This window comes from Rhopilema esculentum, chromosome 18 (assembly GCF_057945365.1).
Source record: "Rhopilema esculentum isolate cy_ngs chromosome 18, ASM5794536v1, whole genome shotgun sequence".
In the NCBI taxonomy this organism is placed as follows: Eukaryota; Metazoa; Cnidaria; class Scyphozoa; order Rhizostomeae; family Rhizostomatidae; genus Rhopilema; species Rhopilema esculentum.
Genome location: NC_142832.1, coordinates 1031103 through 1050924, shown reverse-complemented (window position 1 = coordinate 1050924; position 19822 = coordinate 1031103). Strand labels below are relative to the sequence as shown.

Here is a 19822-nt window from a genome sequence, read left to right as displayed (position 1 = left end):
TTTGCTTTATGTTAACTACAGTAAATTAATGTAAAGGTATTTTACAATAGTTATTGACACAAGCATACAGTATACTAGATACCCCCCCCCCCCCCCCAATGAGTTTTACATCGTATTTGGACAAATCTCGAGGATCATATTTTAGAAAGTGGGGGGGGGGGGTCCGGACTGTCACATGATTTTACTCTCTTGCAAAGTTAATGTTCAAATGAAATAAAATAATGGAATAATTACTTTTTCCACTGTTCCGGATAAAAGGGTAATCTTACGGCTGAAGATGCCCTTTCTAAATTTCTGCCCTCCCCCCTTGCCCTTTTTTGGCTCCGGCGTCCCTGCAAGCACCCCTCCTGTTATCACTGCCCTGCTCTTCGCTGACTTTCTCGACTTTCTCATTGAAGATATCTTTGTAAAGAACATATCTACGTACCCAAAATTTGGGTGTTTTTCTGTAGTTTAGTAGTAGATCTGCGGCCGATGGGTGAGAGAGCATAAAACCGACGTCAGAAAGAAGACAGCTTTGGAAATTGATGCCCAACCCACAATAGAGGCTTCCTATTTCAGTTGGAAGCGAAATGATTTACTAAAACAATTGCATTGCAGATTCAGTTGGTTAATTGTTAGATATGGAGCTACACACTTCCCACTGCGCTGCCCTTGTCCTTGTTTTGGTCATCTGCAATCGAATCTATGAGGCACAAGCGACAGAGACAAAAGATACAGAGGCCATACTTGATGGCATCATTACAATCAACAAAGAAAATGGGATTCTCATAAGTAAGTTGGTCATATTAAAAAGACCATCCTCGTTACTGTTATCATTTTTTCTTTACTTCCTTTTAGGTTGGTAAACATACACTACTATATTAAAGCTAATTAAAACCTAATTAATCATTACCAATCATCATTACCATTATTGCCCCCGTATAGGTTTTACTTCATTTGATTATTTTTTAATTGGCTTGCATATTTATATAATGAATTGATAGTTCACGATGGGTCAAATGTATAATTATTACATCTGATGCAATCGTATTTACATCAGCTCTGGATCTGTCTAAGACTTGATTCGTCGACTAAAGATGTGTTGTTTCTTGAGGTTTAACTAGGCCAAATTTCTCCACACATGACAGACAAATTTTCAGGGGGTCAGAAGACCAGCCTTTGTTTACTTTTGGTTGGTTATTCTGCGAACTGCTCTCTCTGCTTAAGCCTGGTTTCCATTTGATCGTCACAATCGTCACAGTCCCCAAGATCGTCAAAATTTTTATTTCGATCGTCGAGATAGAACCAGTTTCTATCTCCACGACAGCGACAATCGTGACTTCAAGGAAATTGACTTTTCCATATGATCGTCAGGATCGTCGCACACATTTCTATGACTGTGACAATCGTCACGATTACAGTGGAACCCCGCCTTACGACCACTTTGTTAATAAGGCCACCTCGTTATTACGGCCACATTTCTTTGGCCTGGAAAAACGGCCATACATATTCTCATAAAAACCCCGTTAATGCGGCCTCCCGTTGATACGGCCAGCAGCCACATTTTGCGATCCCAAACAGCCGGATTCTTTATAAGTCCACCCCATTAGTACTCAAAATGATTGGCTGGAACGCAGAACGAAGCAGTCAAGAGTCGCCGATTTTTTGGAATATCATGAACATGATTTGGTGATTAAGCCCCAAGAACCCAGGACCAGGACCAGGATTTTTTTATAATTTTATCTACATTTCCATAATTTTTTCTATCCCTTAAACTCCAAAATTTGACCCTCCCTCGTTAATACGGCCACCCCGTTAATACGGCCAATTTTTGGTGGCCCGTTGGTGGCGTTATTTACGGGGTTTCACTGTATATGGACACCAGGCTTATGGGCATAACGTGTTATTTAATATCTATTTCTAGAACCGGATTCAACTGGCGATGATGGCGGTGTATTTGAAGGAGATATTCTGTTGCATAGGCGAACAAAAGATATAGTGTTTCGAGGCCAAAGACCTCTCGGGTTCGGTGCTACGGGATTTGTTGAGGATCTGTGGCCAAACCGCACAGTATATTACACAGTCGCGGACGAAATCAGTAAGTTAAATCGATCAAATGAATCGCCATCAGCCCCATAAAAAGGGGCGTCCCACCCCAGAAGAAGGGACCCTAATGACTTAAACGGTGGCACATACAGTACATATCTCTAGAACCCGAAAAGAACAAAAACCGAGTAAAATTTTGAACCTTCGTAGGTGAAAAAAACATTTAACGTCCCACCCCAGAAGAAGGGACAATAGCTGAAATTGGAATATACGAAGCTCTGGACAAGAACCTTTTTTTCCTGGAAAGCAATAAACGTCTTAAATCTTTTAAGAACATTTGTTGGTTTTACTAAGACGATCCCCATCTAGATGATTTTTTAGCCCCCCCCCCCTTAAAATATCTGAAGCAGCTCCAGTTATGAAAGCAGCCTTGCGGCAAAGTCAAAGGAATTGACTAACGTGAGAATCGCCAAATTTGGTAAGGGAAATTTTCAGCCCAAATATCGATCCATCTTCCTTGATTAAAACGAGCCTGTATTGATTGATTTCACTTTTTAACTAGAAGCTCTCTAAAAGAAACTTGCGCTATTTTCTGAGTTTCTAAAAAATGGGGGCCACTTACTCCCTGTGTCCTGTATCCTACGGCTGTATGTGTTATACCAATATAAACCTATAAGCAACTTTAGGAAGCAACCTTGAAGGTAAAAAAACTTTGAGTAATTAATGCCATGAAAACTTTCAGTATAGAGAATTTGTTATTGTTTCTCATGGGCCCCGACGCAAGTTGGAAAGTGGGGGGGGGGGGGGGGCAAGGGAAGCTTTGAGAATCATAACAAAAGATTTTTAAAAAAACTCTTTTGTTTTCCAAAAAAGTGGGGTCCTGCCCCCCTCCCCATTTCGTGGCCCTGTTTCTTATAAAAAAGAAAATTGTTGAAACTTTTTACTCGTATTTCAGTGAAAGAAGAAGGTGGGCAAACCCTATCAGCAATCAAGGCTGCAATTAACGATATCAATACGAAGACCTGCATCCAAATAAAGCCTCGAACAACTGAACCTAGCTACGTACACTTTTTAAAAGGTGGAGGGTGAGTTTTTTAGATTATTTTCTTTTAAATGGACCCTTACATACTCGTGCGTACCAAATATTATTACAACCTTTGTCATTCCCATTTTATGGAGTCTCTTTAAGTGATAGTCCAGCATTGATCAGATACATCGTGTTAAATCGAGAGTAACCCAATAGGGAGTATAACTCATTCGATTGGTCCCATGTTTTGACCAATCGGCGACCGCTAATTGTGACCCGAATCTATATATTAATATCTGTTTTCCTTTAGTCATTAATTAACGTTTCTACTCTAATGAGTTTCGGACAAAAATACTTAGGCCCCATTTACACGGGAATGATTGTGAACCATTCACAATGAGACGAAATGGAACAAGTGAACGGTCCGAAAAATGGAACAATTACATGCATTGTTTACATTGAGTTCCAAAAGTTTCGGTGAGATTTATTTTCGGTGAAGCCGGGAAACCGAAAATGAATTCCTCCGAATTTTTTTGAAACCCACATTTTTTTTACCGAAATTTTCAATAACTAGAAAAGTCAGATTTTGGGTCTCCTTCGACATAAACAAATAAGTTATCCAGCTCATCTTAACTTTCTTCTCTTTCGCCCTCTGCATCCAAGAAATGTGAGTTCTCTGGGCTGACCTGGTGCGTGGGATGATTGATATAATCCTAAAAGTTATTCTTGAAGGATATTTTACAGCGGGTAGTCACAAGTGTGTCCTTTCCACGCTCATATAAATTTTCATCTCATTTTTTTATACAGAATATGATTCTTCTTAAATTAAAGGTGTTGGTCATTAATTGGTCGTGTTGGTGGAAAACAGCAAATTTCAGTTGGATCCGGATGCGGACACAAAGGTGTTGTCATTCATGAGTTGATGCATGCAATTGGGTTTTGGCATGAACAGAGTCGACCAGATCGTGATAAATACGTAAAAGTCATATACGAGAATGTTTTGGATGGTGAGGATGTTTATTTTATGTGATGAACTTCTTAGAGCTTTAGTTCTCTTTGTCTAGGTGACGTTTTGCGTTACATAAAAGGCCCTGAACGTTTTGCAAGGAAGAAAGCTTTTAACGACAAGATCCATCCTTAAATTCCCATTCATCAAATCCAGTATTGCGATTGACCCTTCAGTTTGCAATGCATGCTGGTCACATCATAAGGAGGCATCTCAAGGTTACCGGTGTCGCTATGCTTGGTTTCAAGCTTGACATGATCATTTCAGTAAAAGGTTTAGTAGAAAATTGTGAAAATAATATTTTTCAAACATCCACCAAGACCGAGCCTAAGACTGTTCCAGATGCCTGCCGTGTTTGGATAATATGCTGCATTCAATACCCTAATGGCATTGTCCCAACATGGATGTTTTCAAGCCCACCGAGAGCTTTTTTGGGGCCTGGGATAAAAAAGTTGGGACCCTTGGTGACATTATTAAAACTTTGATTGCTATGTTGTTGTTATTTAAGGAACTTTGTTTTAACTTGTTGATGTCCCTCTCATCAACATGTTGGTGTCCAAACGTCTTCTATTTGTCACTTCAACTTTGAAGTGAGAATTCCTAAGAAATAAATTCAGCTATTGCTGGATTTCAATTTTACTAGAACCAGATAGATGACTAAGTTTACGTTGCAAATGGATCTGTACTCAAGCACTTTGTGGGAGGTGCTCGAACGGGCAAGCGTCTAGAAGAACGGGCGAAAAAAATTTAATGCTAATGATCTGCTAACAATATTTTCTTTTAGGATATTCAAGTCAGTTTAAAAAATATGACAAAGGAGAAATAGACTCTCTTGGTTCTCCATATGACTACAATTCTGTGATGCATTATGGCCCCAGAGCTTTTTCAAAGAATGGACGTGATACGATTGAACTTGTCAATGCTACCTTTCCAGTGAAGTTAGGCCAGCGAAGTGGACTTAGTGATACAGACATCAAGCAGATCGCATTGCTCTACAAGTGCAAAGAGGGTAATGAATGTTATAATATATCATATAATTATCATACTTTATGCAAATAAGATAGATAAGTGAGCCTAAACAAGGTTGGCATTCTCTGATGATTTCATCTGTTATAGCCTTGTATTGAGTAATGAAGTTTCGGGTAGCTTCCAAACCCCTTGTGTACCTAGCAAATATCGCTTTTATACCTATAACTATCTTTACTGTTCCCAAAAAAATGGATTCTCATTCTCATGTCTTCTTTGAGTGTGGTTGTTAGAAATTATGAAATCCTCGCTCTCCAGATCCCATTGATGGAAAGTATGGTGCTTGGTCTGAATGGCTTCCTTGTGACGTTTCATGTGGTGGGGGAATACAGATTAGGTCACGTTCTTGCAACAACCCTGCGCCAAAATCTGGTGGCAAGTACTGCGAAGGCGTAGCAGTGGAGAGTCGTGAATGCAACAAATTTGCATGTACCGGTTTGTAAACCTTATCCGCTTTTTTTATTTTTGTAGTACAAATATTATGATTTTATTGGTACTTACATGGTACTTGGTAAGGGGACCCTCCTTCTCACTACAAAGTGAGGCAGCCTCCTTCTCACTACAAAGTGACTACTTTTAGTTTGTGTTCATTGCATACCTTCATTGTGTTCATACCTTAAAAAAAGAATACCAAAGACAAATAATACATAATAATAAGGCTTGCTTCCAGTAGACTTCAAATGCGGTTGTATTTGACCATTACAGATGTAGACTTTCCCAACGTCTCCTTTATGTTTAATAAATACATTGGAAAACATTTGTATTAAAAAGAATTCGAGCTGCTAAGAAGAATGGTCACTGGGGAGGAGAAGCAAGAGAGTGTGTATGAAACGTTTCTCCTTCGCAGCCACATTCCCTTTAAGCACCTTGGATTTTTATTAATAAAACGTCACACAGTCGCACACAGTTGTTTCTCCTTCGCAGTCATACAATAAATCAACATGAGAATAGATAAAAACCCGTCAAGCTTTCCGGGCACACTCAAGCCTTAACCCTTTAGCTTCCCAAGATGGAAAACTAAATGCAAAAGCCCCATCAACTGGTTAGTATATTAAATTTTGGAAATTCTTCACTTGATTTAACCTTGCTATTTGTTATCCAGCTAGCTGTGATTTCGAAAGTGGCCTTTGCACGTGGTCAAACCTTAATGATGACAATTTCGATTGGCAAAGAACGAAAGGAAGAACACCATCGCCCTACACGGGACCTCCCTTTGATCACACAAAAGGAAATGAAAACGGTACCTTTATTTCTGCTCCATGATCCCTCAACTTTTGATTTCTGTTTTTCGCTTAAAGTATCTTACATTATCTTCTTATGTCATATTCAATTATCTAATTAATTTTTCTTGGCATAAACAACTTTTATAATACTTAGATTGAGTGTGCACTCTTAGCCTGTGTGCATATTCATAGCCTTGATATTCTCCTAGCTAGAATCGTAATGAAAATTAATCAATATTTGTAACTAAGAAAATATAGATTTGCATTCTCCATCATCTGGATGGTTCACGTGACCTCATAAACGAGGCTAGTCTCTTTTTTAGGGTTTTATCTGTTCGTTGAATCCAGCTCACCTAGAAGTGAAGGCGATATCGCGAAAATCTCGTCCCCAGCTCTCCAAGGTAGCCAGAGGCCGCGGTGTTTTGCGTTTTGGTACTGCATGCATGGCAATACAATTGGATCAATCGCCGTGCAACTGGAAGTTGAGGGTATCAGGACTACTGTCTGGTCTCTTTTCGGTGATCAGGGAAACTCATGGTTCCTTGGGACGCTTCCTTTGCCAGTCTTTAGCGGAACGTATAAGGTAAGAAGACAATCTCGTACATGTCCCTACCCGGGCTCAGCTGTTAAAAAGAAAGTCACTTTTACATGAGTCAGAGAGTAGCAATTATATGATAGTATTCAGCGGTTTGATGGTTTTAGCTTGGTGTTCTCGCATTAGAACCATTCCTTGCCCAGTGCTGGTTGGAAAATGCTTTTCATTATGTATTGAATTTGCCAGATAGGCCTTGAAGTCACACAACAACGCTTGAATACGATGCGCTTTGTATATTTTTTTGTGTGGAATCAGATGACTCCGCTTTGGATGTGGTTTAAGAGTGTTCTGCATCACTTACAGGCTCGTGTGAATGCATGAATCCTAGACGCTGTGCACTGAAGCTACATTCTGAGTGCCAGTTTTGCGCAGCGGCTTTCTTAACAATAATACCGAGTGCGGAGCATAGCGTCGCTCTGTGAATCCTGTATTATAGGTATTATGTGAACAGCCATTATGTTCTTATCGTACTGGGTCAATGAGTACGCTCCGGAACGAGCCCGGTATGGTTTGCACAGGCCCGGTGTAGCGATCTTTACGCAACGCAACTAGGAACGCAATTCTTTTGTGTGGATGGGAGAACACCCTTGCGCCAAAAACCACACCGGTCTTCATACTAAAAAAACCTTTTTATTACCTTTTGTTTGGTTTTTCAATGGATAGAGAATGTATTTTGTGCGCTGCTTTGTTGAGCTCCGCTTTTGCGTACTATTTTGAAACTGTACATTATTAAAAGCTTGTTTGAAATAATATTTTCTGAATATCAAAATGATTAGATCTGTTAAATATTACATAAACTAACAATTATACCTTTAACAATTATAGCTTAATATCTCAGTTGGAGGGATATTGCACACATTGTAAATGGTAGAAACGAATTTTCAGATGGAAAATGTAACTTTTGTACTGGATCATCTTTCATTAATTTCAAATTGTGTTTACTTTTACTTCAGGTTGATTTCAGATAGCTTAATTTTGTTCCCTCATAGGTTATTATTTCTGGTACAATCGGCAAAGACTTTCGTAGTGATGCAGCCATCGATGATATCGTAATCTCTGATAATGCTTGCTTGGTTTTTCCACCAGTAGCAGCCAAACCACCAACCACCAATGCACCAGTTGTGACGACGTCTTCTGCGCCAAAAACCTCACCATCTACAGAGAAAGCAACCACTACAAAAAAGTTGATCGTCACTCCGCCAATGCCTCCAACCAGAAAAACCAATTTACCACTACCAAAATCCGAAATACCGCCTTTACCAATTACCACTACTGTTCCACCAGTTACCAAGGAAAATGTAACTACAAACCCCCCACCTCCGCCAAAAACTACAATAGTTCCTCCTCCTCCGCAAACAACTACAAAGGAGCAAACAACCAAACCTCCAACAACAACAACCACTGCTCCTCCACAAACAACTACTGCGGCTAAAACAACCCAACCTCCAACAACAGCAACAACAACAACAACAACAACTGCACCTCCACCGCAAACAACTACAGAGGCCCAAACAACATATCCTCCGCCACCAACTACAATAAAAAAGCCAACTACTAGTACTGAGCCACCGACTACAGGATCTCCCACCACCCTTCCTCATGGTACTTCTTAAATGCCCTTAATTTTTTTGAGTAATCTCAGTACTTTAAAGAAGGGTAAGGATGATGTCTGCAAGCGTCCTGTGGGCTCTACCCAATCGCATCATCCATTTTCGCTTGTTATTAGCCTTCTCTCAATCTAGACCTCTTGCTTGTTCCCAACCACAAAGTTTTAATTCGAGATTTTCTTATAAATAAGAACACTGTCTTAAGCTTTATTTTTTCTGTTGTTGCACTGGATACCTATAACCTTTGACCATGGACCGCATTGCGCATCATGAATTTGGCTTTTTGATACCCTGAGAGTTAAAAGCAAAAGATCACTAAATGTCTTGAGTTTCCTCCAGCCAGCTCATTCGTGGTCCCCATTTATCAAAGCTAATTTAAGGATTTTAACTCCATTTAATTGTCTAGCAAACACAAAATCGGTATAGATTTGTTGCCTTAATTTTTTGTAGATGATCATTTCTGTGATTTTGAGTCAAAATGTGCAGCTTGGAAACCAATGGACACCAAAATAAAATGGCGACGGGGCTCAGGGAATACGCCAACTCCACAAACCGGTCCCTACGTTGACCATACCATCGGAGACCGAAGAGGTGAGCAACCTTTTGAGGCGGGTGCCAGAGACAAAGCGTCACGGGGGTTTTATGTCTCTGCTTTTTGTCAATCATTTGAATAGTAATATACTGTAGCCAAGCAAATTCTAAGCAATTTACATTAGAAATTGTTATTTAAGCGAACAGATCTAAATGACCTCTTAAGGATAATGACTCTATGTCCATTTTATTTCAAGAGATCGCTCCGATTTTTAAGCTTGAAAAAATTACTGACTGCAGAAAATTTTTGGTTAAAAAGGGAAAATTTACGGATTGAACATTACGAGACCTTACCAATGAACAGAACCCTGAACATCATGTTTTCGGCTAAAACACTCATACAACTACGTAGAAAAAGACTACATAGAAAAGGTTCTGTTCTGAAAAACTTCTTGCCAGTAAAAACGTCTATAATGCCATGCCTAAAACGTTCCAATGCTTGAAAATCTAACTACATGCGTATGAACTAGGTTTGAATCTCTGTCTGATATTGCCGGCAAATAAAATTTTAAGGCCCTTCAGCGAATGCTCTGTCTGAACCAAAGAAAAATAAAATTTGTCACTAAATGGAGTTGCCCCCTCTCTTCAGCCTCCCCCGTTTCTGGTGGCCGTGACTAGGTAGAGAAGCTTCGTATACAGTAAAGGCCCGCATAAAAAACTGCAGATTTAGAACCCCAATACTGTTTTTTTGCCTATCAAGCACCTTGAATAAAGGAACTTCTTTAAAAAAGTGGGAGAGTCATTCTGTCTGGTTCAGTGAATCATGGGTACTTTTATGCTTATATTTGTCAATCGTGAACATTCGATAGTGAAAAGCTTCGTAAACATTTTAAATGTTTTGCATTACATCTATTAGGGTAGAATTGAGGGGGCAATGACCTCTGGAAGATATGAAAGAAACATTGAGTTGGGGTTCAATGCAATAAGAGAAAAATCATAGTGCTAAAGCTGCTTTGCTTCTTCCAGGTCATTACATTTATATGGAGTCAAGTTCGCCTGGCACACAAGGAGATATTGTGCGACTTATCAGCAAGAATTTCGAAGCTAGTGAATACTCTTGCTTATCTTTCTACTATTTCATGTTTGGAAACACGATGGGTGAGCTAAATGTTTACCAAAGGAATAGTGTTGATGAAAACGATGTGCTGCTATGGTCATTAGGAGGTAACCAAGGGCAAGGATGGAAGCCAGCAAAAGTTCCACTCCCTGGAAAAAGTTTCCCATTTCAGGTATGAAGCAATTTTTGATAAATGCTCACTACCGAGAAAACATTTTAAATTCGAGATCCCAACATGCATTTGGAGCATTTAGGTAACGTTGCTGCTCATGGCTCCTGTTGATCACGTTATCTCGTTTTCGTGTACCCTCGTTTTCATGTAGAGCTTCTCCTTAAGTGGTTTAATGTAGGCTACATGGGGATCTCACTCACATTGAAATAGGGTACCTTACAATTTCATTATCTGGCCAGTGAAGAGATTGAAAAGTTCAGTTGTAATTGCGGTTCGGATATTCGAGCCCTAAGAAACTTTCTTTGAATGCTGAAAGAGAAGGTAACGAAGACCAGTAGAGTTGTCGCCTGTTGCTTTCATCATTGGCTGATGGCGGCTGATTCTTTGTATGCTTTATGCTTGTTGATTTGAACAAATAAAACAAGAAAAACTTGGATTCGTTTCCTTTTAACAGATAATCATTGAAGGGGTGATTGGCCGAAGTTATTTCAGTGACATTGCTATCGATGACATGTCGTTGGGTATTGCGAACTGTGACACGGTACCATCTGGTGCCAAAATAACGGTTGTCACTACCGCTTTGCCAACAACTGTTCCAACGACCACAATGGCAACAACAACAACACAACCAATACCAAAAGGTAATTTTTTGAGGTTGGGTGGTGCGGAACGCCGTAATATAGGGCAGCGGTAATATGGAGAAGTGACTGTTGCCGTAAAATAGGAAAGTCCTCAGAAAAGGCTTTAAGCGCGAGTTTTAGTGATTATCTTCGAGATGAAATCTGTCAAATAAAATATCTTCCAGAGTTTTATCGATTTACTCCTAAAAACTTTCAAAAAATCTATCTTCGACATTCTAGCTCAATTAGGCCCGTTTTTTGTTTCCTCCACGAGTACGAGGCTCATCCGTGCGTCTAACTTATACATTCGCACGAATATATGACTTCAGTGCAGTAAAAGGGAGAAGAAAAACATGCCAAACCTTTCAAGATAACAGCAACAGTAACAAATTTATTAGCCTGCCACAAAATTACGATGCTTCTTGCAAAATTTAACCAATAAATGCGTGTTTTTCGTGTGCTTTGATGATGATTCTCCCAGCGCCGTAATATGGGGCAGTCGGTGGCAACGCCCCCTGTAAGAATTGAAACTTGATTCATTTTATGCAGAATTTGTCAAAATACAAATTTCATTGCTTTTCCATGCATGGTATTGGTCAAAATCACTTTATTCTTCGTGGGAGAGTCATGTTCTCTCAACGCTGTAATATGAGGCAGATGCCTAACTCGATCTTTGCTCTCAAAGTGTTCCGAAACATACCTTTGAAACTTGAAAAATTTAAAATTTCTATGTTGCTTTTGCAGACCATCTGAAAATGCTTTGTGTACAAAAGTATGAGTGTATTTTGTTGTTTGTTTCAGCTCATTACTCCTGTGATTTTGAATCTGAATGCATCTTTTGGAAGAATGTGAAAGGGAAGTTGGAATGGCAAAAACGATCTCGTGGAACCCCTACTATTTTAACAGGTCCCAGATTCGATCACACATATAAAAGTGGAAAAGGTTTGTATGTATTAAATTAGATAAAATTTGTCAAATGAAAATAACTGTTTACCGGTCTGTCAGTGCTCGATGCCGTATAGGCAGGGTTGTATGCGCTTTTTAGTGTATAGAGCAGTACAGTTCTAACCTGCTACTCCGAGTTTCACGCTTAATGGCTAGTTGTTTCACGCATCATGCAAATTTCATACAGGCAAGTCTTTATAAAGAGGGCACCTTCGAATTGCATATTCTAGGCTTCAAGTAAAGAATGACCTGCCTTGCTCTGATGTAAAAGCTGGATGATCACTATGATTTCTCGTTGGAATGGTTGCAGGAGAAGCCAGAAGCTACATTGTTGATGCAGATAGTCACCCTAATTCGTTCTCCTAGTTTGATATTATCCTTTCGAGTATTTTGGGACGGGTGATTTAATTTTTAGTTTGTCATTAGCTATTTCATATTTATTATTTTTGAGTTTTAGCTACTTATACAGAGTACAGTGTAGGATTCCAGATTACTGCTTTACGTTGTGCCTAGTGACTGAATATGCTTTCACGGAAAAAATGTTTCTTCAAACTGGAATGCCTCTAAGAAAGAAAGTTTTAGCAAGAGAGCTATCGAGAACTGTAGCCTTTGGATAAGATGCTAGAACCATTCTCTCTCCAGAGTCAAACATTCTGCATGCATACTTTTGCTATTTGAATTGTCTTCAAGAAAATCCACCTCTCCAACAGTATCACTAGAGTTATAAGTTTATTGCAAATTGTTTTTGATCGGTAGACCACTACCTCCGAAACTCTGAAAACGCTCTCGATTTTTGAACAATTTTTTGTTCTTGTTTTTAAGTGTATTACTCTATTTTTATTTTGCTGTAAAATATAATTTTTGATAAAAGGAGCTTTAATTTGGTTTTCGTAGGGCATTACCTCTATTTGGAGGCGAGCTGGCCAGCAAGACGAGGCGACACTGCGCGTCTGCAGAGCGTTCCATTCAAAGCAAGCGAAATTTCCTGTCTGACATTCTATTATCACATGTATGGTCGAACGATGGGAACATTGAATGTTTTTACCCGGGCTGCGGGAGAAAGATCAAAGACATTGTTATGGACACTAAAAGGAAATCAAGGCCAGAATTGGATGGAGGCTAAAGTATCCTTGCAGGACGTCAACCTGTATAACTTTGTGGTAAAATATTTTGCGTAAATACGAAACTAATTGGTAATGCATGGTTCCTTAGGGTTAAAAGGGTAAGAGACGGATGGGGAAAGAAGGAGATAGGGTATGAGCTCATAGCTGATGATTATGGCGATTTCTTTTCTTGAATTTAAGTTATTATAAAGCATCGATGAAGGCAGCATACCAAATTGATTTCTCTAACTGTTTGCCTAAATGGGTCTGAATGCAAGAAAGAGATATCAAATCGTTTAAAATTTCAGAGTTCATACGAAGTTGAAGCGTCTCATTGTGACACAGTTGACAAACAAGTTTCCTTCACTGTGGAAGTGAACTCTAGGGAAAGAACGCTCGCACCTTTCCATTTTCGCTCCACATTTGTTGTTTACATTTTGCTGCTTCTACTTAGGTTTCAATTGAAATTAAGTCGTAGGTTGCATTTTACGAGCTGATATCCCCACTCAACCTCCATTTAAAAAACTTACATTATCTTTATAGATTGTGATTGAGGGGGTTGTTGACCGTGGAATTCAGAGTGACATGGCTATTGATGACATTGTGATGGACAGCGATAAATGCAGCACGTACCCCCCTGAGGCTGCAGTTCAGTTAAAGACAACCCCAAGACCAACAACGGAACCAACCACTACCAAACCAGAAGGCAAAGGTAGGATCCGCTTTATATCATTATGTTAAAAAGAGGACGGTTTTGTGAATTGTGAATAAGTCCTCTGGCCTAAAGCCTTGGCCAAATCAATTTGATCTCAAAATCGAGCGAAGTCAAACAAAGAAGATCAAACAAATCGATTTTCATTCGACACCAACTTTTTCTCTCGGCTTTTTTGGACAAGGTCAAACTTCACTCGACAGCACTCGACGCCATTTGAATCGACAAAGCGAGAAAGTGACCCTACAATTTCTTGTTAAGTAAAAAATCGAGTGAAAAATCGAGTCATTTGGCCGGGGCTTAAGTGTGATTCTACCGGCCATATTTCTGCTTTTCATTTGGCAACGTTTTCCTGATTGATAAAGTTTACATTATTCTATGTTAATGATTCCATTAGGTAATATTATAAGTTCTTTCACCTTGCTTGTTTTTATTGACTCTGCTTCAGTTTAACCATTAGAAATGAGGGGAAGGGGTTTAGGTGGGAAGGCGCCCTCTCAAATCCTAGCCACCTAGAAATATGACAAGGCGAAAGATCGTTTGAGCCCACAAATGACGTGCTTCCGATATTTTATTCAAAATCTTCTGACACCATTAAAAATCTTCTGATATCCCCCAAAGTTTTGCTGTTATTGTAATCTTAATCAATGCTTTTACATATTAAAGACCTCTCATTATTCAAGGCATCAAGATTGAAGTAGTGTCTGAAGGCTGCGAAGATCCGGTCGTACGAAAGCGGGCAGAAGAGAGAAGAAGAAAACCAAGATATGCCATGCCGCAGTTCAGTGACTTCAACGATCATGATGATCATGGTAATGAGGATGATGAGGATGATGAGGATGATGGTGACGAGTCTGAAGGGGAAAACGAAGAAGAAGAACAATCGGGTTCTGTTGACGCCACCAATCCTTCAAGGCAAAAGCTATTCAATAATCTATTCTTCCTCTATCTTCAAACTTTCTTATGTTGTCTTAAGTCTTTAAGTTTTGATTTCTGTTTTCACATGTCTTAAACAAGCCCTTATGTAATAAGACTGGTGAAAACATCACTCGTTGAGAAATTTCCTGACTGGGAGCCTCCTTTCGAAAAATCGAATGACCCGGGCATATTTCGTTTCCCCACGCCCCCTGCAAGCGTTTCCCCACATCACCAGACAAATTTGGCGTCCCCAGCCATATTTAACTGTCTTCCTCTGCAAAAAAAAACTTGCCAAGCTCGTTACGTAGGGGTGATTTGAAGCAAAAGGTCCATCTTTCCAGTAAGACAAAAATGATTGTAGGCGAAGAAAGGTTGGTTTCAAGCCCAGTTTCGAGCTTTTAGTGCCAGCCACTAGGCTTATTGGAGGTGGAAACATTAAATAATCTAGGCCAATCTGTTTTTACTGTCTGAAAACCCCCTCTTACTAATAGAGAACGACAATTTAACCAGTTGCGAATGGCAATAACTGACGTTTTGTTAGGGAAAGGCACTTTCAAAATCATAGAACCATGTCACAAAAAATATTTCCCAAAAATATTACCCAAAGCGCCATTATGATTCTAAGTGGTTCTTGATATCTTTGTTACTTTTGGGTTTCTAACTGAACTGAAGCAGCAGGAGGATTTTCTCACACGAATAATCAAAGGGTTTTGTGCGAAATAGAGAGGGTCACTTTTACCACCATAGTTTGCTGTGCTGTGGCTTTCGCAAGCTAAGGTTTTGACATTATATTGTAACGAAGGAGGAGAGTTTCTTTTTTTATGGCATTTGGTATCCAGGCCACTTTTAAGTTTCTATCATTTACCTCTCTTCTACAGGGAAGTTTTTGGCGGCTGGTTCTCACGATTGGGGAGACGAATAGGGAGACCGGGTCCAGGGCCGAAAAGAAACAAACCCAATAGAGAAAAGAAACCGAAATCAAAAGGAGGTAGAAGGCCAAACAGAGGTAAGAAGCCAAAAAAAGTCAAAAAGTCAAAAGGAGGCAAAAAGCCAAACAGAGGAAAGAAGCCAAAAAAAGTCAAAAAGCCAAAAGAAGGCAAAAAGCCAAAAGGAGGCAAAAAGGCAGAGCGTGAGTTGTTATGATATTTTCCTTTTAAGATATCATGGACAATACTCACCTTCTGCATTTTATAATGCAATAAATATTATTGTCGGTGGTAGCTCATGGATTTAGCAGGGCGTAATAAGAACGCAACAGATCTGCTTTTGATTTGTATATATGTAATGTGTTAATTTAAATTTCATATACGCAAGTTGATATTTTCTAGATGTGAGAGATTGATGTCTCCTAATTGTATTAGATCAATTGTTTTAGCTAACTAAGAAAGTTTTTTAGTTACTTTTGCATATGAGAAATCAAGGGGATAACTGTGAGTTGATGAAAATAGACAATTATTGGGTCAAAATACCGAAATCTTAACAGAAATAATTTTGAGATTTCTTATGTCCACGTCAATCCATCGGCGAGATCATGATGCTTTGTGCCATTGCAGGTTTTTGGTTGTTTTTAACTGAACTGTGGCACTGGCACCAGGGTGTTTTTCACAGGAAAAGGGTAATGCAACTTTTTAGAGAACCTTTACCCTGGTGTTCATGATGATTCACCCGTTTTCCGGCAAGCAATTTCTGTCACGAACCGCCACTGGCTATTAATAAATTTCATTTCATTGCCATTTTTGAATCCACAGTGAGGCATTCTTGTTGGCTTGCCAGAGCTTCGATAAAGGTGAATGGAAAAGAATTCTCCCTAGAAAAAAATGGCCACAACATAGTGGCTATTCACGCAGCTACCGGTTTGCCATACAGGAAAAAGTCTTTCGCAACCCATGCCAACATTAACGCCGGCAAGCAAATGGCGAAGTTTATCAATGGCTTGTACAAAGACACCATTGTTGTCATTGCCACTCAGGTGTGCAACTTTATATTGCTTTGAAACTATATCCAGTTTCTTGGATTTTGTCTGTGTGCCAATGCTTTAATTATATGTTGAACTTTGTAGCAAGTTAATTATTATTTTGTACCAACTCATGCAAATTTGTTGGCAATTTTGTAGCAACGTTGTACCAATATTGTGCATTATAGGTTCCATTTTTCTGCTACTCTTGCCCTTATTTTTGTGTTATCGTTCTGCCTAGTCAATTTTTTTCTTTTAAAACCAATGCAAATCTATGCTAGTTTCCGGTAAGTTGAAGCCTCATTGCATATTTCCAATAATGTTCTCAAGCACATCCAGTCCAGGTTAGTGCCAAAACATCCCAACTCAGTTTGCGTTTTTTCTTTTTAGAACACTGCGCATAGCACATATTACGGAGGCGATGCCCTACTAAATATCGGTGCGGTTTATCCACTTTTTCCTATGTACCGTGGCTCTTGGGCTCTTGTCGGCTACAAGGGGGATCGCCAAGTCGATTGGATCAAACAAGACTCGAAAACCAAAGGTGCAGGACCAGCGAAACTTTCAGTGGAAATTCAGCCCACCAAAGAAGAGAAAAAGGCCGTTGGAGGACTCCGTAAATTTCTTACTTTTTTCTATATCATCTTATGAAGTTTATAATTATTATTTCCAATTTTGATGAGCTTTTTTCAGAAGAAAATTGAGCCATTTTCGGACCAAAACTGGCCCTGTTTTGAACTCGAACTTTCATTCATGAACTACGCAAACCTCTCCTTGAGCATCTGCCTGTTTTTACATATATTTCAATTTTAAACTATACTCTTGACGAAACTGGGCACTTTTTCCTAAAAGAAGTAAACTTGAATTATATGCAAATATTTAAAAGATAAAGGGAAAAAATGTTACAAAAATAGAGGGATCGTATCTCGTAAAAGGATGCTCATTTGTGCTATCATGACCGCTAGATAAAATGGAAGGGGAAAGGGAGTGCACGACTTCCTACTTTTTGTGTATTTGCTTTGATATCGTTGGATTTAAGTTAGAAGCGAAAACTAGCTTGAATTCTGCAATACCATTCCAAATTCATTTAATGCAATTTTTTTCTTTCAGTCCTCGTTAACAGAATTTATTTCCCTGGGGACAAATACCTCCCAGTTGATGCTTCAAACAACAAGGAGCTGAACTTTGGATTTGCTGATTTCACAATTTCATTTTGGATAAAGACACGGCATGAGGGCACAATTATTGCCAAAGTAGGTACAATCTTTGATGGTTATGATGAATACATGAAAATCATATACATTGAAGATGGGGTGATCAAAGTGCAGTTGGGTAAACATAAACAATCAAGTAAAATCAGAGTGAACGACAACAAATGGCATCATGCAGCGCTTTCGGTCAAGGCTTTCACAGTCCCAAACAGGTAATTGTCGATTTTGTTGGTTAAATCCTATGCACTGTCAGGAAATCCATGCAAAAGAAATTTCATTCTGCCCCTAAAATTCTGGATGCCGTGGAACATTGCCAGGGCATCCATTTTTGAATTTGCAATCTGGGGCATCATGCTTTCGAATCTCTTAACCAATTCATAGATTTGGAAATGCGTTTACTGAGCCAAGACGTACGTTTTTGGCCTTCTTGATAATCTTCAACTAAAATTGCCGGTGGAAATCGAAATTGAAAAAAACCAAAATGTTGATATTATATGAAATGGTATGACAAAGAAGCTGGTAGAACCCAACAGCAAATATTTTGTTATGAGCCTATAATTTGTCTAAGGGATGTTTCAGCCTTGATTAGATAAGACCAAATATAAGGATTTTGATGCTTTTCTGTATCCAGCTATCCACGCCCTACTCCAACACGAAATTTCTTTCTCGACAGGGCAACATTATTCATAGATGGCGTGAATGATTCCGATTTGATTTTTTCGGCTGTTAATGACTTTGATGATTACGATGTTCGCATTGGCTACGGAGCGAGATTCTTCCCCGCGAAATCAATTTTCCAAGGCGAGATGAATGATGTTGTTTATTACAAAGCTGCCCTGACGAAAGATGATATCCGAAAGATAATTAAATCAGGACGCCCGACATCAGGAGCTGCATTTTCAGCTCCAGAGCCACAAGTTGTTCTACATCCTATCCCCAAATAAAATTTTCCAAGGCAAGAAGACAGAAGACTTTTTTTATTAGGGTTTTCATCATCTGTTTTTATAATGAGTCTATAATCACTGTTTACCAAGTGAATTTGTATTAGCTTCCAGTGTCAGCTTTCATCTGTTTCAAATTTTTAAATTTCTAACTACTTCTTTTTTGTGGTTCTCTTTTATGCACAGCCTTTAACCTACTGCTCAAAACTATGCACTTTCTCTTTACCCTTTTCATTGTTTCTACACAGTATCTCCAACCAAGAGGACTACTTTACAGGTGGCCATGTCGAACTTTACAGTGAAAGTTAACTCAAAGCAAATGATTCAATGCTAAGTGATGTTTGCAATATTGAAATGAAAAAATTGAAAAGGAAGTAGATGCAGCCTGAGGCGGGCAAAATGCTCTTAAGCCTATTTCTAAAAACGCTAAGGTAGGGACATGGGCGACGGAAACAACAACACTTCAGGTTCCATTCGAGAAATTTTTTCTCAATGGAGCAGTAATAGCCAGGCTAGTCTCCATGAACGTTTTATTCGCTACTAATAGATGGAAGCTAGTTTTACATCCATTCAGATCCTTGCACTTTGGAAGGATATAGATTTCTGGCCAGTGCAAGTGTTTTTCTTTGGATCAAATAGATCTAAGTCACATGCAGAAATTTTCGTAACTTGGTTAGAAAATTAACCTAGCAGAAGACCTGACAATGCTGTATATGAAATAGTAGCTGTCTCACTTTTAATCGTATCAAGAACGCTAATTTGCTTCTTGATCAAGTTATTGTTGAATGGACCATAGCTGCTTTTGCTGACGGTTCTAGCAGCTCTGTTTATTATCTGGGAAATACAAACTATTTCCGTGTGATTTTACTGTTAAGAAGACAGATATCGATTCAGGATAATTTATTATGCGTTCAAGCGGTTAACGGTTAAGCGGTTGAGCGGTTAGGTGGTTAGCAGTTGAACCATAAGTGAAGGCATACGTAAATTCTACTATGGAACGTTTTGTCTTTTTTCCTGCAACTTGGGTATCCGGTAGCTCAACGATCAAGCAGTCTTTCATTTAACCTGTTAACTGGTTGGTAGAAT

At 39.1% G+C, this 19822-nt stretch overlaps 1 protein-coding gene across 1 annotated transcript; it reads left to right on the top strand.

The window, feature by feature from the left end:
- Positions 1 to 511: 511 nt before the first annotated feature.
- On the top strand, positions 512 to 18881 carry LOC135680862 (uncharacterized). Its single transcript, XM_065195068.2, has 21 exons — positions 512 to 774; positions 1907 to 2080; positions 2984 to 3113; positions 3887 to 4062; positions 4846 to 5070; positions 5346 to 5522; positions 6190 to 6327; positions 6634 to 6893; positions 7895 to 8507; positions 8963 to 9103; positions 10070 to 10332; positions 10787 to 10973; positions 11754 to 11894; positions 12792 to 13057; positions 13544 to 13712; positions 14396 to 14627; positions 15509 to 15759; positions 16379 to 16599; positions 16975 to 17200; positions 17695 to 18007; positions 18469 to 18881. The coding sequence occupies exons 1-21, from the start codon at positions 624 to 626 to the stop codon at positions 18737 to 18739; spliced, it is 4725 nt and encodes a 1574-aa protein (XP_065051140.2). The 5' UTR covers positions 512 to 623; the 3' UTR covers positions 18740 to 18881.
- Positions 18882 to 19822: the final 941 nt, after the last annotated feature.

Coding starts and splice junctions, on each gene's coding strand:
- LOC135680862 (XM_065195068.2), top strand. CDS start 624: ATGGAGCTACACACTTCCCACTGCGCTGCCCTTGTCCTTGTTTTGGTC. Junction 14,628..15,508: donor GACGCCACCAATCCTTCAAG/GCAAAAGCTATT, acceptor TCTCTTCTACAG/GGAAGTTTTTGGCGGCTGGT. Junction 15,760..16,378: donor AGGAGGCAAAAAGGCAGAGC/GTGAGTTGTTAT, acceptor TTGAATCCACAG/TGAGGCATTCTTGTTGGCTT.